This window comes from Onychostoma macrolepis, chromosome 17, assembly GCF_012432095.1.
Source record: "Onychostoma macrolepis isolate SWU-2019 chromosome 17, ASM1243209v1, whole genome shotgun sequence".
Lineage (NCBI taxonomy): Eukaryota > Metazoa > Chordata > Actinopteri > Cypriniformes > Cyprinidae > Onychostoma > Onychostoma macrolepis.
In genome coordinates this window covers 3,860,807-3,885,176 of record NC_081171.1, presented here as the reverse complement: position 1 = coordinate 3,885,176, position 24,370 = coordinate 3,860,807, and the positions used below count along the sequence as shown (strand labels likewise).

The 24,370-nt window shown below is 36.5% G+C and overlaps 4 protein-coding genes across 9 annotated transcripts; 2 read left to right on the top strand and 2 right to left on the bottom strand.

Annotated features, from left to right (window-relative positions):
• Positions 1-1,393: 1,393 nt before the first annotated feature.
• Positions 1,394-13,208, bottom strand: slc5a6b (solute carrier family 5 member 6). 3 transcript variants are annotated; one of them, XM_058749108.1, is made up of 16 exons: positions 13,089-13,208; positions 11,401-11,841; positions 10,295-10,360; positions 10,148-10,199; positions 9,984-10,051; positions 9,382-9,536; positions 5,697-5,837; positions 5,482-5,611; positions 5,291-5,379; positions 4,442-4,551; positions 4,200-4,270; positions 3,062-3,148; positions 2,810-2,982; positions 2,623-2,726; positions 2,247-2,368; positions 1,394-2,170 (listed from the first exon to the last, which is right to left on the bottom strand). In XM_058749108.1, the coding sequence occupies exons 2-16, from the start codon at positions 11,746-11,748 to the stop codon at positions 2,048-2,050; spliced, it is 1,839 nt and encodes a 612-aa protein (XP_058605091.1). In that variant the 5' UTR covers positions 11,749-11,841; positions 13,089-13,208; the 3' UTR covers positions 1,394-2,047. The 3 variants fall into 3 exon arrangements, with proteins under 3 accessions (XP_058605091.1, XP_058605089.1, XP_058605090.1); XM_058749106.1 differs by having other exon boundaries at positions 1,395-2,170; positions 2,623-2,729; XM_058749107.1 differs by having other exon boundaries at positions 1,398-2,167; positions 2,623-2,729.
• cenpo (centromere protein O) lies at positions 13,058-18,232 on the top strand. Of its 3 annotated transcripts, none has more exons than XM_058749113.1 (7): positions 13,058-13,208; positions 15,241-15,389; positions 15,562-15,703; positions 15,789-16,057; positions 16,457-16,619; positions 17,602-17,738; positions 18,095-18,232. In XM_058749113.1, the coding sequence occupies exons 1-6, from the start codon at positions 13,073-13,075 to the stop codon at positions 17,709-17,711; spliced, it is 969 nt and encodes a 322-aa protein (XP_058605096.1). In that variant the 5' UTR covers positions 13,058-13,072; the 3' UTR covers positions 17,712-17,738; positions 18,095-18,232. The 3 variants fall into 3 exon arrangements, with proteins under 3 accessions (XP_058605096.1, XP_058605095.1, XP_058605097.1); XM_058749112.1 differs by lacking the exon at positions 18,095-18,232 and adding an exon at positions 17,928-18,065; XM_058749114.1 differs by lacking the exons at positions 13,058-13,208; positions 18,095-18,232 and adding an exon at positions 13,284-13,642.
• On the bottom strand, positions 17,868-18,766 carry LOC131523084 (uncharacterized). The gene is made up of 2 exons (XM_058749115.1): positions 18,634-18,766; positions 17,868-18,506 (listed from the first exon to the last, which is right to left on the bottom strand). Exons 1-2 carry the CDS (start codon positions 18,646-18,648, stop codon positions 17,868-17,870), a joined length of 654 nt encoding a protein of 217 aa, XP_058605098.1. The 5' UTR covers positions 18,649-18,766.
• A 536-nt stretch (positions 18,767-19,302) lies between these two features.
• Positions 19,303-22,792, top strand: tp53i3 (tumor protein p53 inducible protein 3). 2 transcript variants are annotated; one of them, XM_058749109.1, is made up of 7 exons: positions 19,353-19,432; positions 19,837-19,916; positions 20,114-20,245; positions 20,321-20,588; positions 21,449-21,661; positions 21,773-21,969; positions 22,104-22,792. In XM_058749109.1, exons 2-7 carry the CDS (start codon positions 19,884-19,886, stop codon positions 22,284-22,286), a joined length of 1,026 nt encoding a protein of 341 aa, XP_058605092.1. In that variant the 5' UTR covers positions 19,353-19,432; positions 19,837-19,883; the 3' UTR covers positions 22,287-22,792. The 2 variants fall into 2 exon arrangements, with proteins under 2 accessions (XP_058605094.1, XP_058605092.1); XM_058749111.1 differs by lacking the exon at positions 19,837-19,916 and having other exon boundaries at positions 19,303-19,432.
• The last annotated feature ends 1,578 nt before the right edge of the window (positions 22,793-24,370 follow it).

The following is a 24,370-nucleotide window of genomic DNA, read 5'->3' as shown; positions in this document are numbered from 1 at the left end:
ATCACTTGCTCACCAGTGGATGCTCTGCAGTGAATGGGTGCCGTCAGAATGAGAGTCCAAACACCTGATAAAAACATCACAATAATCCACAAAGGATGCATTGTTGTGGATTTCGGACTTTGTATTTTAGCCAGAAGCAATGGTTTGATGTTAAAAATGTCTTAATGGGGGGATTTGTTTTCTACAAACAATCATCTTTTGGCTTCACATGACATTAATTGATGGACTGAAGTCATGTGGGTTACTTGTGGATTATTGTGATGTTTTTATTAGCTGTTTGGACTCTCATTCTGACGGCACCCATTCACTGCAGAGGATCCATTAGTGAGCAAGTGATGTCATGCTAAATTTCTCCATATCTGTCATGATGAAGAAACAAACTCATTTAAATAGCACAAGACTGTGGTGTTTTCCCCCCCCTGGTACTTCAAATATGAATTTCCTGTAAGTTTGCTCATGCAAACATAGCATCATCACAACATACATCTATTTTACAATGCAAATCTATCAGAGAGTCATGAAATGCAATAAATTCTAATCTGAATGAAGGGCACACTGTATGCTGTTATATCACAGTATCATCTGCTTTGACCACATTGTAAAAAAATTAAGTAGTAAGGATTGTTTCTACACATTTTTATCATTGTAGTTACAATACATAATAGAGCAAATTGTATACAGTTTTTGAATTGCATATTAATCAAAATCATTGAGGTTGAACTGTAAAGGCTCTCATCTCTGCTTGCTGTTAAAAGAGCCCATCCTCAAGTCAGTATCATATTCTGCTCTCTATAGATTGATAAATAGGTTTTCTTATTGGACCAGAAATTCTGCTGAAAGCTTCATTTAGCAAGAAGTTCCCACAGGCTACACTTTAATGCCATTCATCGGCCTTTGGACGGTTGACTCACCATATTTCAGTTAAAGAACTGACATTTATCCAAGAAATAACACACTGAAATGTCAGCATGACATTTGTCTGTTTCTAAAGTTGCATTTACAACATCTCAGCTGAGCACCTGACCATGATCCTAAAACCATCTCACCCAATCTGCTTTAACAAAGCACAGCATTAGCCTGCTATTTTCACTTTGAACCATCTCTCTTGAAAATGGGCCCAGAGGTTCCACTTGTGTAGCAACACGAGGAACCACAAATTATGTATTTGGTGTATTTTCATTTTTTCATTGAAGTATTTGGACATTTAGCGTCTTTGTGTATTTTGCAAATTGGCGACATCTGCTGGGAAAATGTAGGAATAACTAAAACAGAAATTCCTCTTTAATCCAGACTTTTAAGATATATATTTTTAATACATACATAATATGAATGAATAAAAATAAGTCTATCTTATGTATATATCACTTATTTTTTATTTATAATAGTATATTATTAATAAAAATGTATGTATGCATATGGACTTGAATGCATCTTAATTTTACAAAATGTGAAACATTTCAAGAACCTGTCCAGGTCATACATCACCCCAAAATGAAATAAATAAATAAATACATCTTTTGCTTAAGGAAAATAAAGCCTTAGTTTGTTTGCAAAGTATTAATGATAATTAAGCACACGGTCTTCCCACAATTCATATTACAATACTGAGAAAACAGAAAATTATTATTTTGATGGTGCTGTTTATTCTTATTTTAATAACATCTTAATGCAAAAGTTAATGTTCCTATTTTTATTTTGGGGTGAAATATGAGCCAGATTTGAGATTCACCCAGAAAAGCTGCAGCACACGATGCACAAATACTTTTATTATAAAAACTGATTTGCTGAACATTCTCCTTGTCATTTGGATCAGACGTTAACATTTTAGTGCATGTTGTAAAAAATAGTTTTCTTTGGTTTTATGTACAGCAGCTACTCATACAAAACAATACAAATGTGACAGAAATATACAGTCCATTACAAAAATGTACACCTAGGCAAAATAATTACAGGCACACATCTCTGTAATTAGCATTACTGACATCATAAATATACATCATATTCACAATACTCAGCATTGCAGGATAACCCGTTCTTGGTGGTTTTGCTATACGGAGGTCTCGTGCTCCACGTGAGACACTGGATTTGATAGGAGAAATGTTTCTGTCTCTTCCACAGTTCCAGCATCCTCCTTTACATTTCCATTCACTTCTTTATGATCATCGATCTGCTAGAAGCAGGTTTACTACAGTAAAATCAGCCAAAGCAACAATGCATTTTACTGTAAAGCCATAGGACCGTCTTACCGTGTGCTCTGAAGGAGCCGTACAGCAAGCGCTCGGCTTCACAAGCTTGTCCAGAAGGGATCGTGCCGTTCTCATCACAGGATACACTGTGCCAGAGGCCACATCGTCTCCTTTTGTTGGGCCTTGAAAAAAAAATAAAAAAATAAAGATAATTATAAAATTGCTTTTGCATTCTCTCTGTGATTTTCTGGGTCCTTCATGTGTTTGAGATTTTTTCACCTATTTTATCATCCACAAAACTACCTTTCTAAGTCTAATAATTATTTTTTAAGCCTTAGTCTAATTCTAATTATTTAGTAACGTAATATCATACCTCTAATCACCGAGCAGCTCAGTTTAATGTCTATCAGAAGCTCTTCATGTCAGTGTTTCTTACCAGTCACGAAGCTGATAATGAGTCCGATGAGCACCACGGTGGAGGAGTTGAGTGCGCTGTACCACATGTACGACAGAGAATACAACCCATTCAGCCCTACAGGTCTGCTGGAAAATGAGGAAAAGCATTTAATTCTTTCACTAAGCATATACATTACAGTGCATGCTGGTACTGATCTACAAGTCACCTGGCAGCATCTATGAGAGCAGGCACGGCTGTGATGTTTTCAGAGGCGGCTGGTATGGTGTTAGTAGAGTTAAGTGGAAGGAATTGTACAGAACTGGGTATCCGGAACAAAAAGCCACCAATGCCAACCCAGAAAGCCATGACTAGTCCTGCAGCAAGTCCTATTACAGCTCCCTGAATGAAAGAGAGAAAACGTCCTTATTTATGTGGGTGGACTTATGGATGGATTGATGAATGGAAGGAAGGAACTTACGATACTATTTGCACATGGGAAAAAGATGCCGAGACAGAACAGACCGAGCAGCGGCCCACCGACCATCCCGAAGATACTGAGAGCTGCCTTAAAGTGAAATACACAACCACACTCTTAGAAATTAATGCTATAAAAGGGGGTTCTATAGATGAATAGTTCACCCAAAAATTTGCTGAAAATTTAATATATGATAGTTCTAATAGATCTAAGATAGTTAGATCATTTGTTTGTTCATTGGAACAGATTTGGAGAAATTTAACATTGCATGACTTGCTCACCAATGGATCCTCTGCAGTGAATGGGTGCCGTCAGAATGAGAGTCCAAACAGCTGATAAAAATATCACAATCCACACCACTCCAGTCCATCAATTAATGTCTTGTGAAAAGCTGCTTGAAGCAAATCCATTATTAAGGCGTTTTAACTTTAAACAGTCGCGTCTGGCCAAAATATGAGTCCGTAATTCATAATAATGCTTCCTCCATTAAAAAAAGTCCATCCCCTGTTCTTCTCTCACGTCAAAATCCACCAACATATTTGTTTAGAACTGTTTTGTAAATGGTGGTTGATCTGTGCATATTTCTCTCCTGATTCAGACAAGATGACTTTTAACTGAAGAAAACAATACTATTGATTATAGACTCTTATAGACTACATATTTTAACCAGAAGCAATGATTTGACGTTGATAACTTCTTAATGATGGAGTTTTCTCACAAACACACAGCTTTTCGCTTCACAAGACATTATCTGATGGACTGGAGTGGTGTGGATTACTTGTGGTTTTTAATCAGCTGTTTGTACTCTCATTCTGACGGCACCCATTCACTGCAGAGGATCCTCAGGGCCTCATTTACATCTTGGATGGCCTGAGGGTGAGTACATTTTTTCCAAATGTACTTGTTTTTTCTTAGTGTGAAGATCATTTTAATAATCTAAAGCACCTTTTTCAACTATAAAGAACATTTTGTTTAACAGAATAATTCTTAAAATTTCTTCATGGAACCATCAATGGCAATAAAGTTTAAGAGTATAGAGGTTAATCAGATTTAACACGATATATTTAGATTTCTTAACATTGGCATAGGCTGATTACTGCTATATAAATTCATCACTGCTTATAAAAGCATGCACGCTTACCTGAAGAACTGAACTGTTCATCAAATGCACGACATAAGCCATAGCCAGACATATAATCCCATATGATAGAGCTGGATGAGGAATATACAATAATCATGCATTATAAACATGCTCACTGAAAGCTTCATTTGATCTCTTTGAGTAAAGGGGAAATCTGATGAAACATTTTCTATCTTTGTGCATCAGTGGAGAGACGGAAATCATTTCAAATGAAGAGATGAGCATTGATGATAATCTCTCACCCAGTATCTTTGACAGCAGAGTGGCTCTGGCCTCCGTCATTGAGTAATGGGGTTTGATCAGATCCACCATGGTCACCGTGGCTAATGAGTTAAAAGCTGAGGATATTGTACTGTGAATGTGAAGGAGAGCATCTCATTTTTAGATACAAATAAGTATATTTCCATATTTTATTGCTTGTGCACTGACCATTGTCTGTATCTCTTTTTCATTCTTTTTGAATATGTTTACTATAGAGACAAAAATAAAGCAGATTAGCATGAACACAGACTACCATTCAAAATTTGGTCAGTAAGGTTTATTTTTATTTCACTTCTATTCTGTCAGGGTGCATTAAATAATCAAAAGTAAAGAGTTATAAAGTTACAAAAGATTTCGATTTCACATAAATGTTGCTCTTTTGAGCTTTAATTCATTAAAAAATACTGAAAAAAAGTTTATTACGGTTTCTACAAAAATATGAAGCAGCACAAGTGTTTTCAACATGGATAATAATCAGAAATGTTTCATGAGCAGAATCAGCATATTAGAATGATTTCTGAAGGATCATGTGACACTGAAGACTGGAGTAATGACGCTGAAAATTCAACTTTGATCACGGGAATAAATTACATTTGAACATATATTCAAAGAGAAAGCAGTTATTTTAAATTATAATATTTTACAATATTATTGATTTAATAAATGCAGCCTTAGTGAGCAGAAGAGACTTCTTTCAAAAGCATGAAAAATTTTAACCATAACCAAACTTTTGAACGGGTGTGTATTTCACACACACACACACACACACACACACACACACACAGGATATGACCTGTGAAATACGATCGCTACAATCATCATGCAGTTACCTGAGAGATGCACTGAACAAACACGCCACAAACAATCCAGGAAGTCCAGGGAAGTTCTGTAGCATGTCCATGACGAAGTACAGCACCATCTGTACAGTCAAAACACATCATAAAAATTCACTATTTATTATCCCAAATTATAGAATTATATACAGTATGCAGTCACATGACTGTTGTTTGGTGCTACTAACCTGGTCTTTGGACGTGATATACTGCTGTTCTAGAAGGCTGTTATTACCGTAGCAGGCGTACATGACCAGCCCCATCAGACAACTGAGCATTAAAGCCACCTGAAGACAGGGAAACACCATATAGCAGGACCTGCGCGAGAACACATGATGTTTTGTGACACATACATTTATCTGAGAGCCTTAGGGGTTTGTATGAGAGTAAAATTAGAACTTACATGATGGCTTCTTTCTCTGTACAAGAACTGAGGTATCTCTGAACCTGAGCCTGGTTCACTCCATACAGAGACAGCATCAGAAACACTCCTCCAACACCTAACGTCCAGAACGTGTGTCTCACCGTTGGGTCTGGATTCAGGCTGGACAGACACAGTCAGTCAATACGAGAAATGACTTTGAGTATCAATATACAGGTGCTCGTCATATAATTAGAATATCATCAAAAAGTTGATTTATTTCACTAATTCCATTCAAAAAGTGAAACTTGTATATTATATTCATTCATTACACACAGACTGATATATTTCAAATGTTTATTTCTTTTAATTTTGATGATTAGAGCTTACAGCTCATGAAAGTCAAAAATCAGTATCTCAAAATATTAGAATATTTACATTTGAGTTTGAATAAATGACCATCCCTACAGTATAAATTCTGGGTATCTCTTGTTCTTTGAAACCACATTAATGGGGAAGACTGCTGACATGGCAATGATCCAGAAGACGAACATTGACACCCTCCACAAAGAGGGTAAGTCACAGAAGGTCATTACTGAAAGGTGTGGCTGTTTACAGAGTGCTGTATCAAAGCATATTAAATGCAAAGTTGACTGGAAGGAAGAATTTGGGTAGGAAAAGGTGCACAAGCAACAGGGATGACCGCAAGCTTGAGAATACAGTCAAGCAAAGCCGATTCAAACACTTGGGAGAGCTTCACAAGGAGTGGACTGAAGCTGGAGTCAGTGCATCAAGAGTCACCACGCTCAGACGTCTTCAGGAAAAGGGCTACCAAGCCACTTCTGAACCAGAGACAACATCAGAAGCATCTTAACTGGGCTGTGGAGAAAAAGAACTGGACTGTTGCTCAGTGGTCCAAAGTCCTCTTTTCAGATGAAAGTCAATTTTACATTTCATTTGGAAATCAAGGTCCCAGAGTCTGAAGGAAGACTGGAGAGGCATAGAATCCATGTTGCTTGAAGTCCAGTGTGAAGTTTCCACAGTCAGTGATGATTTGGGCTGCCATGTCATCTGCTGGTGTTGGTCCACTGTGTTTTCTGATGTCCACAGTCAACGCAGCCATCTACCAGGAAATTTTAGAGCACTTCATGCTTCCTTCTGTTGACAAGCTTTATGGAGATGCTGATTTCATTTTCCAGCAGGACTTGGCACCTGCCCACACTGCCAAAGGTACCAAAAGCTGGTTCAATGACCATAGTGTTACTGTGCTTGATTGGCCAGCAAACTCGCCTGACCTGAACCTTGTCAAGAGGAAGATGAGAGACACCAGACCCAACAATGCAGATGAGCTGAAGGCCACTATCAGAGCAACCTGGGCTCTCATAACACCTGAGCAGTGCCACAGACTGATCGACTCCATGCCACGCCGCATTGCTGCAGTAATTCAGGCAAAAGGAGCCCCAACTAAGTATTGAGTGCTGTACATGCTCATAGTTTTCATTTTCATACTTTTCAGTTGGCCAAGATTTCTAAAAATCCTTTCTTTGTATTGGTCTTAAGTAATATTCTAATATTTTGAGATACTGATTTTTGACTTTCATGAGCTGTAAGCTCTAATCATCAAAATTAAAAGAAATAAACATTTGAAATATATCAGTCTGTGTGTAATGAATGAATATAATATACAAGTTTCACTTTTTGAATGGAATTAGTGAAATAAATCAACTTTTTGATGATATTCTAATTATATGACCAGCACCTGTAATAGCATTCTGTAGCACTAACAGAATGGGATGAGATTAGGGCTGCAACTAACGATTATTTTAATAATCGATTAATCTGTCGATTATTTTTTCGATTAATCGATGAATCGGATTAAAAAAAAAAAAAAAAAGCATTAATTTCCAACCCTTTATTCAAAAACAGAACTAAAATCTTTAGAAAGTGCACAAACATGTTGCTCCTTGAACATCCCTGAGCTGTTATAATAATAATAAAATAAAATAAAAATGGACTAACACAAAAAACATACACATGTATGCTTTACATCTGCCAAATATATAGACTTTTTTGGGGGGGGGAGAGTGCAAAAAATTAAATAATTTAACAACACTGCGTCGTTAGCGTTGGTATTGTATCAGACACCTGCACTTAACATTATATGAAAATCAAGCTCAAATGGAGTTAATAATGTTTTGACCAGAGAATGACGGAGATGGAGTGTTTTGTCTGTCGTTAGAACGGCTGTAACTGTTATGCAGTGCATAAGTGCATTAAGTGCATTATGCTTTCATCAACTTTTACAGGTTATATAACTTTGATTGTAGCTATATGGGCGCTTAGTTTTTCTTGTTGTTTAATACACTTGGCCAAAATCTCAAATTAAGCGCTTATGCACATAATGCACAGGATATTTAAAACGTATATAGACAGCAAATAACTAATTCTTCTCCACTCTTCAAACACACAAAAACATTATCCTTTACTGACATAGTGTTTGAGTAAAGAAAACGCTGTACTATTCAAACACCAATTATTTATTCACCCTTGCATTGCGAAAAAGCAGAGATCTCATCTTCTCCAGGCTGTGCGCGGCGCGTCAATCTGAACGGAGGCGGGTGAAGGTGCGAGGTCTCGCTGAGAGCTCGATGATCCAATGGCGTTACAGTTTTACTGACAAGTTATTTTAATGCTTATCATTGGTTTACTATTTTTAAAACTCTCTGATTTAAAATAATAAAAACGAATTATAAGCGACTCAAGTTTGGATAATTTTTCACAGCACCTGACTGGGCTAGGGTATGGCAACTGCCAAACTCTGCCATACGCAAACGCCGCCCCTGCTCCCACACCTTGGATGACTTGGGTCGCACGGATTTCTCTGCCTCCGCCATGTATCTTTCCTCTACCTCCGCTCGTTTTTTTTTTTTTTTTTTTTTACTTTTTGTTTTTTATTTATGAGGCGCCAAACTCTGCTACCATCCGTGCGCGAGAGAGACCGAGTGTGTTCACTCCGCTCCGCGCTCAACTAAAGTTTTTTTTTTTTTTTTTTTTTTTAATAATCAAACGTCTCCGCGTCGCGCGACACAACGAATCGATTATGAAATTCGTTGCCAACGCTTTTAGTAATCGATTTTTATCGATTTAATCGATTCGTTGTTGCAGCCCTAGATGAGATGCATGCCTACATCTAACGCTTCGGATTAGGAATTTGATGAGTTTCGATGATGCCCATGAAAGCTACCATGCAATAAAACAAAAAAAATATATATACTTGTGACTTTTCTTTTGGGGAAAAAGTCAGATATAAACTCAGAATTGCGAGAAGAAAAGCCTGAATTGTGAGATGAAATTAATTAATTTATTCAGTGGCAGAAAATTTTTTTTGCGATTGAAAGTTTATATCTTGCAATTCTGAGTTTATCTCTCGCAATTGATATTAATTCAACAAAATCTGCATATGGTTTCTAAAAAAAGGGTTTATCTTTGGAACAATATTTATTTTGAAAGACCAACTAACAACAACTATTTAATTGTGGACATTTTGCCTATACAGTTCCTCTCACAATATAAATGGACTTCCTCAAAAAGGGACCATCATCATATTTGGGGGTCCTAGGCTTCAAACTATTTGAAAACCCTTGATTTTTTATAGATGCGTTTATGGAGTCACCTGGTGGTTAAATATGCTGCCTACCAGCTTCTATGTCATTTAAACCATACATACTCAATCCCAGAGATGAGTCCACCATCTCTGACTTTCACCCAGGCATCAGAGAGACCACCAGCCTGATGAACACCTACAATGATGACGGCCAGCTGACCAGTAAACATCACTACTGTCTGGAAAACATCGGTCCAGACCACTGCCTTCAGCCCACCCTACCAGGAGGAACAACATGCAAAAAGAAAAGAATTACTTCTTTGCAACAATGAAAACAAAGCAACCAATCAATATGGAATTACCTGACAAAAGGATATTTAAAGCTGTTAAGTCTGACTTAGGAAATAACAGGCTGAAAAATCAATTTTTTGTAGTAGGCATGTAGTGGATTGTGTGCAACAGGTTTCTCAGTAAAGATATGATAATGTTGATCATTTAGAGGCCATACAAATTTGCATATCAAATATGATACAGTATGCTTTATAGGGTTAATGGTTAACATCAAATGTTGTCATCCAAAAATAAATGTTTAAGATGCAAAGCAAGCTGATGAAAATTTGCAAAGACAAACATTTGATATCATGCACTGATGAACTGTGCACAATAAGACCAGATGCATGTAACCTGTAAAGTAAGCAAGCTTAAACAACTCAAAATCATCTTACCAGTGCCGTATAAAGAGTGCACACTAACCCAGTCGCCAATACTGCTCCCCATAAAGGAAAACCAGTAACTAGAGACAGATATATGTTATCACTTACAACAGACAGTCACATTTATGTTCATGCATTAATATGTTAATTATGACTATACACACTTGTAACATTACCTGCATTCAATGCAAGAGCAGGTGTATAGATGCCAACACCCATATAAATGACCTGCAAAAAGGAACCACACAATAACTCTCTCCATGCAATGCATCAAATATGCAAAAATGCAAACTTTATTTCACAACAGAGAGGCAGGAACTTACCATCTGAAAAATAAACGTAACAGTGCCACATATACGGACGGCTTTACAGAAGCGCAGCTCCAAATACTGTGAGGTGACATGAGCAATAAAGGCATCAATGACAAAAGAAAACATTAGTGGTGTTAAACTCGCTTACAGTGTTGTGTTCAGTTGCCAGGATGTGGCTACACTATTACAAAAACTAAAAGTTCTAAAAAGGTTGCAGCGATGCCATAGAAGGACCATTTTTGTTCCCCAAAGAACCTTCCAGTGAACAATTCTTAAAGGAATAGTGCACATTTTCCCAAAAGATTTTGAAAAAAAAAAAAAAAACACTCAAAATTGACTCATCCTCAGACTATCCATGATGTAGATGAGTTTGTTTTTTCATCAGATTTAGAGAAATGTAACCTTACATGACTTGCTCATCAATGGATCCTCTGCAGTGAATGGGTGCCGTCAGAATGAGAGCCCAAACAGCTGATAAAAACATCACAATAATCCACACCACTCCAATCCATCAGATAATGTCTAGTGAAAAGCTATGTGTTTATACGAAACAAATCCATCATTAAGGCATTTTAAATTTAAACCATCGCTGTTGGGCAAAATAAAAGTTCATTATCTATAGTAACCATTCCAACCCTGTTACCCTCTCACATCAAAATCCACCCACATATTTGTTTAGAACTGCTTTAGACTGCTTTCACCTGTGGCCACTTGTGCTTGATCTGTTCATATTTCTCTCCTGATTCCGACAAGACGACTTTTTCAATGGAGAAAGTAATATTATGGTTAGAGCACTCGCATTTTAGCCAAAACCAGCAGTTTGAAGTTAAAAATGTCTTAATGATGGATTTGTTTCTTACAAGCACACAACTTTTTGCTTCACAAGATGTCAATTGATGGACTGCATTACTTGTGGATTATTGTGGTTACCCATTCACTGCAGAGGATCCATTGGTGAGCAAGTGATGTAATGCTACATTTCTCCACACTCATCTTCATCTGGGATGGCTTGAGGGTGAGTACATTTTCTGCATATTTTCATTTTTGGGTGAATGCCAATAAAGAAACTTTATTTTTAAGAGTGTGTGTGTCATTTCATAATTTAAAAGGATGTGTACCTGGTAAACACTGGTGAGATGTAGTCTGTAGAACAGAGGAATGAATATGTGTGCTGGTATCAGGAGACCCAGAATATAAGAGCAGCCGATAAACCAGTACTGCGTGCCATTGCTGTAAACCTCAGCCGGCGTACCAATGAGGGCCACGGCTGACTGGAAGGTGGCCATGAGGGACAGAGAGAGCGGCAGGCACTTCATACTCCTGTCTGCATACATGAACTCTCGTGTGGTGCTCTGGCGTCCTCCAGTGAAGGCGTAGTACAGCCCGATGGCCATAGAGGCCACCAACAGCAACGCAAATATCACATAATCAATGACAGTGAAGTACTTATGCTCCACGGGATCCATACTGAGACTGCAGGCATGAAGCGTGATATTAGACTCTCCGCTGTGTGATCAGGACAAAGGTCAAAGCCATTGATCTGCAAATCTGATGACGACCTGAAACATGTCACAAGTTGATATAAGATAATGCACTTAGTCAATCAGGTTATGATTCCATGTTAGGCAGGTATGTTCACATTGAAATTAAAATTCACCCGATCTATCTTCTGAATGCATGTTATAGCTCTTACCGTGAATGATTGATACTTTAATTTGGCATTTTTAATCAAAATGTCATAACTTGATCTTCCAGTGAAAACCTCAGACTTATCTCTGGTGATGCATGTAGGACTTCTTCAATCATTTAGTCCACTTAACGCTGGTATGAAATGAAAATTCACCCTATTTTGCACATGCATTTTTATCCATACGTTTCATTTATCCAATCATTTAGTTTGCTTAAAACTCTCCTCTTTTCGCCTCTTTAAACTCGGATGTACATCACGATACAGAAAAAGTCCCCAAAACAGTTCCTAAATGCACCCACTTTTAAAAAAAAGAAGCCTTGAATCAATTATCTATATAATCATACATAATTTCTAAATGTATATAATTTTGTAATATATATCATTTCTAAATAGCTTATTTTAAATTCCATGTTATAATTTATATTTTATTTATACATTTTAAATTCCATGTTTGCAGTACCTTCTCTGATTGGTCAGTCTCACTTAAAATCTGTGCTGTATTGCAACGATCAAGATATAATATATATATATATATAAAAATTATTATTATTTTTATTAATTTTTTTGTAGCAAAGATTAACAACTTTTATGGAGGTATATACCACCTTAGATTTTAAATTACAGAGAGAGAGAAAAATAATTTAATTTGATACTTTCAGGACCTAACTTGCTCTAAAGAGGTATATGAATATAGTCATTCAGCAGCATCATGGTACAGTATATATCACAGTACCATGATATCAGTATCTATTTTTCTGTAGGGCTATAATGGGTTAATGAGGGATGGTGAAGGCTAAACCACGAGGCACTAGAGGGTTAACAGTTCCTGGCAGTTGTTGTGACTATTTTTCAGAGACGCCACTGATTGCGGTTTCAACTTTACCCCAAATGCATGGCCCAGAACCATAAATTCATATAAAGCGTTAAATACATTCGCATTTGCTAACTCATCTACCTAGTTTACCCTATACCAACTGTCTGTGCAATTTCACTTCCTTGTTATGGTGGGTTAGTTGGTGGACGCATGCTGTATTTCTCAGTGTTCATACAGTGTTTGTCATTATCAAAAGCGCGTGCAGTGCGTTACATGTTTGCTCGACATGCAGGTGTTCTTACCTAAAGCAGTCAATCAGATCAGCTGGAGCTCCACACACTTCATGCGTGTCATCCGAGGGCCAGACAGTGAATGTCAGCGTCGCACTCCTCCTAGTGTTACAGCTGCCATCACGCCTGAAGGTTACTGAGCCACTTTATCAGTCAAAAACAGTGTACCTTACAGTTTACAATCTAAAGCTGATCAGTGATAGTTATCGTGTTCTCCAACACACCTGTATATGCATCTGTTTTTCTCTACACATGCTTTTTAAAATAATTGGCTGAATATTAAATTTAATATTAAATAATAATAATATGCGCATTTCGATAATAAAAAAATATGCAACCACGTGGGGAGAAAATAGAGCAGTCTTGAGCATTGATTAGATTACGAGGCTGCGCAAACAGCGCGCAGTGATGATGCGCTAGAGCGCTGTTGGTGTGTTTTAGCTTCCGAGGTCGAGCCTGACACAACCGCGCGCCAGATTTCGAAACGTTCTATTTACAAAGAAACAAATTAGCAAAAGTAAGAAATTCGCGCGTCAAGAACAAAGTAATGGAAACAATGGAGCAAGGTAAACTTATGAGTCTATTATCATTAAACGTGTCAAATATGTCAGAACGTTTTGAAACCTTTATACGTCTTCCATTTAGACACACTTGGCTAAATTTATTCTTCTGTTCTACTGTTTTCTAGGTGTCTTAAAAACATTTTGCGTTTAAGTGTATGCTTGCATGGAATTAATTTGGTAAACGTATAACGTTATACAACTCAACTCAAGTTATTCCCCCAATATCTTTTGTAATTTTAAATATATATAATGCACACATTAATTTGCAATTCCTAAATAACAATTATACTGTACAGTTACACTGTATCACTTGTTTTCCATTCAATTCAGTCAATTTATTAAATTAATCAAGAAATAGGCCTAATAAACATATTCCTCATTCAGACATCAAAGTATTTTTTTTTTTTTTTTTTTAAATAATGGATAGAAGTGCCCTAAAGATCATAAAAGGAATAGTTGACCCAAAAAATTAGCATTTAAGATGTAGATGAGTTTGTTTCTTCATGGGAACAGATTTGGAGAAATGTAGCATGTAACTTGCTCACCAATGGATCTTCTGCAGTGAATGGGTGCCATCTGCTAGATCATGCCTCCACGCCCGATAATTAAAATCCAGCCCCGGATGCCAGATCCTGTCAGAAAATATCCGATTTGTCTGGTAACAGAACAACCCGTCAGCAAAGTAGTCTAATACCCAAAACCTGTTAACAGGAAGTCTTGTCTGGTACCCAAAATTTTATTAACAGTCTTCTATCAGCCAAGAAGTTGACTGAGGAAAAATCCAGTGAAGAGCAGAAGGAGATGAAGTGATGATCAAAAGGAGCAGAGTTTATTGAATAGTCTTAGTTGCATATGTTTCAATGCTCAAACTTCGTCTGACCAGCACTTATTCAGCAAGTATTGTTATAGAAAACTAATTCACAACAACATCCCATAATCCTTGAGTTTCCATAAACATTCCTACTTATCTCTTATTTATGAAGACAAACCCTGAAACCACACAGTCATAAGACTAAACAACAACTGAAAATAGTAGAAAAAAACAACTATAATATAATATAAATGACTAATCAATTAATGAATCATTGAAATTAATATATAAGTTACTGTAATGATTATTATAAATGATAAATGATTATAAATGAATGAATAATAAATGAGTGAATAAATGGATATAAAAGAAAAAATGTAAAACACAACACAAATGTATGATTGTTCACTTGAAGCAGAAACACACACCGTTTGATTTTGAGGATCCTCAGATCCTTCACGTCAGAATGAGAGTCCAAACAGCTGATTAAAAACATCACAATAGTCCAAAAGTAATCCACTCCAGTCAATCATCAGGATGTTTTAACTTTAAATGATCATGTCTGGCCAAAATGCCAATCCATAATAACGCATTCTGACGGCACCCATTCACTGCATTTTTGGGTAAAATGTTCCTTTAAACTCTAAAATTTCATTTTATTTCATTAAAATAGGATATCTAAGGTGAGGCACAATAACAAGCTAATGAGAAGATGAATATCTTTACATAATGTTTAATTATTATTATTATTATTAAGGTTTTCACAACTTTACAATCATTCATATGTCAGGTGTTCTGGGTCACCTGATGGCTTTAGAGAGGGAAGGTATGGGACAGCAGGACCAGCATGAATCTCAGAGGTTAGAGATGCTCAAAGCCAGAGCTGTGACCCTCCGTGCCAAAAGAGATCAACTCAAACATCAGACAGATGTGGTCAAGGTGAGACAGGGTTGAAATGGTAAAGAGACATTTATTTAATATCTAACTTTGTCATTGACATGATAATGTAATAATTCAGTGTCTTTATATTGGGTCAGAGTAGCACTAATATTCATACTTCTAACTTTAAACCCATGAGCTTCATTATCCACTTTTTCTCATTGCACGGCAGATCCTGAAAGATAAAATCAGCACAGATCTTCCATTGGATGATGATGCTGCTGCTGCAGGCGGCTTCACTGAACTACAGAAGTCTTTGTTAACAGCGTGGAGAATGCAGTTGAAGGACCTTCAGCGTGCTCATCACTTAATTGGTAATTATGTACCAATGAAATCATGCCTAGATCATCTGTGTATTGCCTCTGTTTCAGGCCTGATCGATTGTGCTGTGTTTCTCAGGTGGCTATGATTTGGTGGAGTGTAAGGAAGGGAAAAGCGTGTGTGTGTCTTTTCACACTGCCTTTGAGGGTGTGTATTTGGAGACGTATAACATGGAGCTGGACCTGACGCGCACCGTGCAGATCTCTCGCCATAACATCCCCCCGTCATTCCCACTCGAGAGTTTTGCCAAACAGATCCTGCAGAAAGACCTTAAAGCCTTTCTGCAGACCCTCAGCCAGAACCTCAACGCTTTAGCTGCTCGCAGACGGCAGGTCTGCCTCCTCAAGGTATTCAGGTTCCCTGCATTTTTTGTATATACCAAGGTTTGGGGTCGGCAAAATGTTTTTAATCATTTTTTTAAATAAATCTTTTATGCTTGCTAAGGGTGCATTTATTTGATATATTAAAAACATTAATATTGTTAAATATTGTTACAATTTAAAATCACTGTTGTCTATTTGAATAGTTTTTTAAATGCATTTCCTTCGGTGTCACATGATCCTTCAGAAATCATTCTAATATGCTGATTTTCTTCTTATTATTAATGTTGAAAACAGTTCTGCTGCTTAATATTTTCGGAAACTGTGGTAGATATTTTTGATGAAAAGATCTTTGATTATCAATGTCTTTACTTTCACTTTGATCAATTTAATGCTGAATATAAGTCTTTCTTGACTTTGCCACAGGAGCTCGTTGGTTCGGTGGAGGTAATGGAGAGCAATCAGTTGTGCAATATTCTTGTGCTCATGTGTACAGCACAAAGCGAGTCTCCCAAAGCTGTTCTATGCACACTGGAGTACGCCGATCTCACACAATGTCTGCCGACACGGGTTAGGATTGAGTGTGAAGGTACGGCACGTCACAATTTAACTGATCCTGGATAAGCTCCACCCCTTTGTTTACATTGTCATTTAGAACCGAACATTCATGTAGCTCAAACAAGTCATCGTGGCATTTGCAATGCCAGTCTTTTGAGTTTAGATTGTATAGCTTGAAAAATAGACCGATTGAATGCAGTGTAAGTTGATTTGGATAAAATGGATGCAAATTAATATGAATGAATTAAAGATATAGTTCAACCAAAAATGAAAACTCTGTCATCATTTACTCATCCTCATGTCATTCCGGACCTGTATGACTTTGATTATCTTTGAAACAAAAATTAAGAGACTGTTAATGAAAACTGAGAAGCATTGAAAGTCCAGGTAACTAAAACTTAGAAGGTCCAAAAAGGTCATAAATATGTCATGAAAGAATCCATATTCATTTTAATCCAAGTTTCGTGAAGATACGATTACTTTATATGATGAACAGATTGCTTTTAATGCTTTTTGGATCTTCTAAATTTTGGTTACCTGGACTTTCAATGAAGCCTCTCTCTTTATTTCCGTTTCAAAGATTAACCAAAGTCTTTTGGTGAGTAAATGATGTCAATTTCCATTTTTGAGTGAATTATCCCTTTTAATGTGAAATTATTTTCGGTAAATCTCACCTGAAGGGGTAAATATGGAATGGATATTATTCTTACACGGGCTGGAATGAAGTGTGAGATTACAAAGTATTTTTATCAGTTGTTTTTGTGTTAAATTATGCAGTAAATATAAAAAAATGTAAAGACTAAATCAAGATCAAAAAAAAAAAAAGAGAAAATCCTTGTTATTTTTATTGTCATTTAATTTATTTCAGAGTAAATGTATGTATGTTTTCTTACTGACGTTCATTTGGAAATGAGGGCAACAGTATAATCAAAGCATGCTTTATTTATCTTTAAAGATAAGGAAAAGGAACTGGGTTACATTCATTTTGTATTTATTTGCTTTTATTCTTACAGATAAAACACTTTCACAATCTCCACAGTGGAAGAAAAACCAGTCTCTGCTCCTGGAGTCTCCAGCTCATACGGCTGTCCTGACCATGAGGAGGATGGGAAGCATCGCTTAACGAATGTGACAAAATTAACACCTTAATGTAAATAATGTTCCGTTACAGTGCAGTTGCACATTCAGAGGTAGATTGACACGCAATTTAAGAGAGCTAAGAAAACAAACAACTATTTAGCATGATCAGTTCAAAATTCTCTTAACGGCACATAAATATTCATGCATACATTGTCAAATGCTCTATAGAGTTGAGAAAGCTCCTTATTTTCTGTTGTAGTTTTTCTCTCTGCAGTTGTTTCAGTCTTTCTTTATACCATCGGTAATACTCTTCCCGATACATCAGCTCTTTCTGGGAGATGCTGTCGATCAACGCCAGGTCTTTCAGCTGTAGAATGGAAAGCTGACCGTTTTCTGAAGATTTGAATTTCTCTGTGACTATCATAGGTGGAGATGAATCATCTTGCTTGACAGAGAATGATGCTGATTTAGCAAACCTCTGTTCTTTATCATCCTCATATGTTTTCACCGAGGATAGAGGTCTGAAAGCTGGAGCGGATTTTGAAAATCGAGTCTCGTTCGCATCGTTTGTCATCCTGACCTCTGATATGGCTCTCATTGTGTTGTTGATGGTTGCGCGTGGTTCACAAACCCTTAAATTCAGCAGCCGTTTGTGCTCTTTTAGCACTAGCTCTCGTTCCTGCTCCAGCAGCCTGAGGTTGAGTCTGTATTTGGCTCTGATGTTGTGTAGTTTCCACTGAAGATGGACGTCCTCTTTGTGGTTCAGCAGTCTTACATCCATGGGACGGCATGACTTGGGTCTCTTAATGCTTAGCTGTGTTGACATTTTGAGATGTTTCTTTGAAACACATAAATGGAATGAAACATCTCAGAAGCGTCAGACTTTTGGAACACAATTTCAAAGCCAATTTATTTTGCACAAATATGTATATTGTGTATAAATAATAAATGTAAATTTACTGTACCTGAAGCTGCTGCATATGGTTTCTCGTCTCGTGTGAGCATGTAGACTTAGAATCTGCTGCTATGACACTTAAACATGCAAACAATGTCTTTGGTTCTTTCAGGTTTCAGGGTTTTGAATTTCAAAGTCATTCGGTCACATGATCACTATTGTGTCAATAATGCCAAAGTAAAGATGAAAAGTTGAACTCTAAAGATTTTTTCTGAAAATTTGTTATAAACAATTTTATATTTCAGTAGTCTGGTATCTCAGAGTAAGATTATCTAGTGTTTTTACTGCAGCAGTACACGTCATTTGTTTGTTTGGAATTGTTTTATTGTATTCTGATTTATTTATTTCTCCCCCAATGTGTTTATTGTCTTCTTTTGCAATAAAACAGGGATGAAATTGTTAGTTACAAATCCGTATTATATAATATCCTCTAGCCATCAATTTGGAGAACTGGTTGATAAAGTTGAATAGAATATTATATATTGTTAAATAATATATTTATTATTTTTCCTTTTTGGGTAAATTGGGCATATTTATGCTATTTGTAATGTAAAAACCTAGGATGAGGAGTATTACAACTACAAGATCATAAATTAATAAACGGATCTTCAAACTGTTTAAGAAGAGTCAGAATGTGGTTCTATGGTAACAATGGTATTTTTCTATGCTTACCATGGTATTTTTGGGAGGAGGTACTACTTTTTATTTCCAGCATTTCATTTGACTGTAGTTAATGATCAGTTGAGACATGTGAAAGACCAACGTCCAGATAAACAACATTTACAACATCAAAACATCGATTTAATGAGGTAAGGTTCATTTGAAATGACTCTTAAGTTGATTTCGTTAATGTTCTCTCGCAGGAAGCGTAGATGTTTGACACAACGTATACAGTTTAAGTATAGTTTGAGTATTGTCAGACAGCAAAACTAAAGAATTAAAGTAGATGTTATGTAATAATTTGTGTCATTCCTGCACAAAATAAAAACAAGCTCTTTTGCACTGATCTATTCTGTGTTTTTTTTTTTTTTTTTTTTGAATGATCGTTGCAGAATTTTTGACTTCATATGTGCGTTAAAATTGCGCAGAAAAGCAAACTAATGCAATTCACTTATTTTAGTGCATGTGTATGTCAAGTTACATTGCAACAGTGTAGTGTTTTTGTGATATGAAGCTTCGCTTAAATTTCTCATTTCTTTTGTTTTCATTTTAGGTTTTAAAGTAAATCGTATTGTCCTGTTAGTTTTAGATCGCATTTAAATGTCAAAGCAACAAATGCAAGAAGAGAAAACAGTAAGTAAAAAAAAAAAAAAGTCACGTCTTTAATTATTAAATACTAATTTTATAATTAAATGACTTTAAAGTACTTTTTTAGATTTATAATCGCATTGCTAATGTATTGCAGGGGAAAACAAACAACATAAAATGATAAAAGGCAAATTAGAACTAAGAAGCAAAGCAAACAGATTGTATTTCTTCTTATTTTCTAGACAATGCAGGCAGTGTGTGTTGATGAATCAGGGAAGCTGGATTTGAAACACATTCCACGGCCTGAACCCAAAGATGGGCAGCTTCTCATCAGAGTCACCGCAACTGCTTTAAACAGAGCTGACCTGCTACAGGTAACCCATAAAATCCTGCTAGTGTTTGTGCCTTGGATAAACTGAATCTCATTAATGGCTTATTTTAATTGACAGAAAAGGGGTTTTTACCCTCCTCCTCCTGGAGAGAGTGAGATCTTGGGTCTGGAGGCCAGCGGTGTGATCGCTGACATCGGTCCTGGGGTCAAAGGGAAATGGAAACTTGGAAGTAAAGTAATGGCATTACTCGGAGGAGGAGGCTATGCAGAATATGTTGCTGTTCCAGAAGAACACATCATGCGTGTCCCATCACCCCTCACTCTTTATCAAGCTGCAGCTCTTCCTGAGGCCTGGCTGACTGCCTACCAACTTCTGCACTTCATAGGTAACATGATGTGTTTTATTTTCTGTAAATATGACTTTTTAACCAAAAGTGAAAATTAGCTGAACATGTACTCACTCTCAAGCCATCCAAGATGTAGATGAGTTTGTTTCTTCATCAGATTTGGAGAAATGTAGCATTCCATCACTTGCTCACCTCTGCAGTGAATGGGTGCCGTCAGAACGAGAGTCCAAACAGCTGATAAAAACATCACAATAATCCACAAGTAATCCACACCACTCCAGTCCATCAATTAATGTCTTGTTAAGAGAAAAGCTTTTTGACTTTGACCTTTGCTTCTTGCAAATAATACGAGTCCCCTATCCATAATATTGTTTTCTTGAGTGAAAAAGTTGCCTCGTATGAATCAGGAAAGAAATATGCACAAATTTACAAGCAAAAACAGTTCTAAACGAATATGTGCATGGATTTTGATGTCAGGGGACAACAGGGACTTTTTCACTGAAAGAAGTGTTATTATAGACCTGTATTTTGCCCATAAGCAACTTAAAAGTTAAAACTCCTTGATGATGGATTTGTTTCATACAAACACACAGCTTTTGGCTTCACAAGATGTTAACTGATGGACTGGAGTGTTGTGGATTACTTGTGGATTATTGTGATGTTTTTATCAGCTGTTTGGACTCTCATTTTAACGGCACCCATTCACTGCAGAGGCTCCATTGGTGAGCAAGTGATGCAGTGCTTTACTTCTACAAATCTTTTCTGTTCAAGAAACAAACTCATCTACATATTGAATGGTCTGAGGGTGAGTACATTTTCAGTAAACTTGAACTATTTATTTTAAGCATCCAAATGCATTTTAAGGCCATTATATTTCAGTATGCTGCTGTTTTTTATAGCCAAAGTGAAGCCGAATGAGACAGTGCTGATTCATGCTGGAGCGAGTGGAATCGGCACCGCTGCCATTCAGCTGGTTCGCTTGAGTCGCGCGATTCCAGTAGTAACAGCAGGGAGTTCGGAAAAGTTAATATTTGCAGAGCAGATGGGAGCAGCTGCAGGAATCAACTACAAAGAGGAGGATTTTTCTGAAAAAGTTCTGCAGCTCACTGAAGGTCAGTATTTTTAGTGTTCTGAATGTGTTTATAATAGTACATTCTATATAAAATATTAAATATCAATATTAAAATGAACACATTTAATTTAAAGAGCGTGTTTTTGTGCAGGCAAGGGAGCTGATGTAATTCTGGACTGTGTTGGTGGATCTTTTTGGGAGAAGAACATTTGTAGCCTTGCAGTAGATGGACGATGGGTGCTTTATGGCATGTTGGGAGGTAAAGCGGCTGATGGAGACTTGCTTGGCAAGCTGTTGAGGAAGAGAGGCAATCTTCTTTGCAGTCTTCTCAGATCAAGAAGTTTACAGGTTAGACTCAGGAATACTAGCTACTTCAGATTGCATTGCAAATCAAATAAATTTTCTTCATAAACTGTAGACTAAAAGGATTAAAAGCATTGAAAGTTATGCACTTTGCATTTATGATTGTGTTTTATTTCTAGTATAAAGCAGAGCTGGTCCGGAGTTTCACGGAGCAGGTTTTGCCGCACTTCCAGTCAACAGATCCTCCCTTGTGGCCTGTGATAGACAGCATGTTCAACATGGAGGATGTTGAAATGGCTCATCAACGTATGGAGGCAAACAAAAACATTGGGAAAATAATCATCAAAATTGGAAACTCTTGATCATATACAATAATCAGCATAGATTGTTGGCGCTAACAGCAAGAGCGCCAACATATAAAGGCGTTGCATTACGGGCGTCCCGAGTTTGAATCCTTGCTCGAGGACCTTTCTTTATCCCGTCCCCCTCTCTCTCTCCCACTTCGCTTTTTAATTTGTAATTATGACATAAGACTGATACTGTAATAATTCTGAATGGAGTAAATCATTGTCAAGACCACTTGTCTATTAATCTATTAATGTTAAATGTTGCATAAAAAGATTTCACATAAAGAAATACCTTAAAGATATTTATGAGAGTAAAACATACAACTTTAGGGTGAAAAAAGGTATTTCCTGCCTGTGAAGAAGATTGAATTAATGAGATCAAATTTTGTACCTGGTTTAAATCTTTATATCATCTGTTTATTACTTTAAACTGCTGTCTAGTTTAATCCAGTATCTATGAAAATCTCTAAATAGTCTTACAACATGGCTACAAATTAGGGCTATTGTTTTTGCTTTTAGATTTATAATAAACATTTGTATTTTAAAATAACTTGGGTTGCTTTTTTATTTAAAGGGCTTCAGTATGTAAAATAGTAGAAGATATGACCGCTAAATGAAAGTAGCTGACAAAACTGTAAAATGGTTATAATTTTTGATTACTATTTGTCATATGATTTATATGATTATTATTCATAATAACTTCTAAAAAAAATATTTTGCTCACGTCCAGTTATTTAAACGTTTTAAAAACATTTTTATTTTTGAGGAGTTAACATTAAGGAAACAATAATTCAGGAACGTTCATTTATTTTGAAAAACATTTTGAGAAGGTTACTTACAGGGGCGGTTCTGGGGGGGCCAGTGCACCCCTGTCAACAAACTTGGCCCCCTTAAATTTGGAATCATATCACACCATATAATTTTGGGTGAAATGCACAGTTTGTCCTGTAAACTATATAAAAAGAAAAACAGCTGTTAAATTCAAATCTGCGTTCGCTGGCTGGCACAGAGCCAGAGACACACACGTTTTTAAAGCGCTGCGCATTATAACCAATCACATACGATTCTGTTGAGCTTATGAATGCAAAGACCAATCAGAAGCGTTCAGATGAGTCATCGCCGAAGCGCCGCTATTTCATCACCGCGCGCGCTCGCTGACTGAATTCTCTCCTCAGAAATAACAAAGTGAAGATATACGAATGTAAGTAAGATATTAATTTCATAGTGTAAACAGCTTTAGAGATTATTATGGGAGTTTTTGAGAGTGCTTGAACTCGCTGGACTGAAGTGAAAATGTTCTTTGATAATGTAAACGTTCTTTGCTCTTTTTGTACAATGAAAGTGTTATGGGCTAATTAGTAATTTACAATGTTTTAATTAAATCCACATAAAATACAAACTCAGTCATATTATATGTTTATGGTATGACACTCATTTTATGGTATGACTTCTGGTACTTAAGTAAAAAGACGGATTTTTATGCAAAGTTAATATTACACTATTAGGCTACTTTGCCTGTCGCCCATTATAGATCAACTAACATAATCTATAAAGGTGCAAAATGCATTTACTTACACATATTTGAGAATCGAGATATTTCATGATATATTTTGGGAATATTTCGAATAATAATATATAAGCCTATATCAGTTATACAGTGGTATTGTGGCTGCTGTGTGTCATATGACAAGCATGAGAGCCCCCCTCAAAAATGATGCCCCTGACATGCAAAAAAAATTATTTCTCAAAATAAATGAAACATGATGACACATTAATTTTAGTTGAAATTGTTATAGATTACTTCTAGAGATTGCAATGATACATGACATGGTCAAAAATGACTGAATGAATAATACTTAAAGTAGGTTAGGATGAATTTTAAAATTGTGCCCCTAAAAGCACAAGTGGCCCCTGTCTGGCCCCCCCAGTTACTGTGGTCCAGAACCGCCCCTGCTTTTATAGCATGTTCTCTGAACATACTGAAACAATTTGTTACATTAAAAAAAAAAGAACGTTCTGAGAACATTATTAAGCTGTTTCGTGCTTGTTTTTGTAATATTCGTTCGTTCATAACTTTGAGAGAACGTTAGCCAATGTTC

Bases quoted from the DNA above. Each gene is read 5' to 3' on its own strand.
- cenpo (XM_058749113.1), top strand. From the start codon at position 13,073: ATGCAGGTGTTCTTACCTAAAGCAGTCAATCAGATCAGCTGGAGCTCC. The intron at 15,390-15,561 runs GTGAGACAGGGT...ATTGCACGGCAG, and splicing joins ATCAGACAGATGTGGTCAAG to ATCCTGAAAGATAAAATCAG. The intron at 16,620-17,601 runs GTACGGCACGTC...TTATTCTTACAG, and splicing joins GGTTAGGATTGAGTGTGAAG to ATAAAACACTTTCACAATCT.
- slc5a6b (XM_058749106.1), bottom strand. From the start codon at position 11,748: ATGGATCCCGTGGAGCATAAGTACTTCACTGTCATTGATTATGTGATA. The intron at 10,052-10,147 runs GTAATGTTACAA...ATCTGTCTCTAG, and splicing joins TGCTCTTGCATTGAATGCAG to TTACTGGTTTTCCTTTATGG. The intron at 2,369-2,622 runs GTAAGAAACACT...TTTTTTTTCAAG, and splicing joins CATTATCAGCTTCGTGACTG to GCCCAACAAAAGGAGACGAT.
- tp53i3 (XM_058749109.1), top strand. From the start codon at position 19,884: ATGTCAAAGCAACAAATGCAAGAAGAGAAAACA. The intron at 21,662-21,772 runs GTCAGTATTTTT...GTTTTTGTGCAG, and splicing joins AGTTCTGCAGCTCACTGAAG to GCAAGGGAGCTGATGTAATT. The intron at 21,970-22,103 runs GTTAGACTCAGG...TTTTATTTCTAG, and splicing joins TCAGATCAAGAAGTTTACAG to TATAAAGCAGAGCTGGTCCG.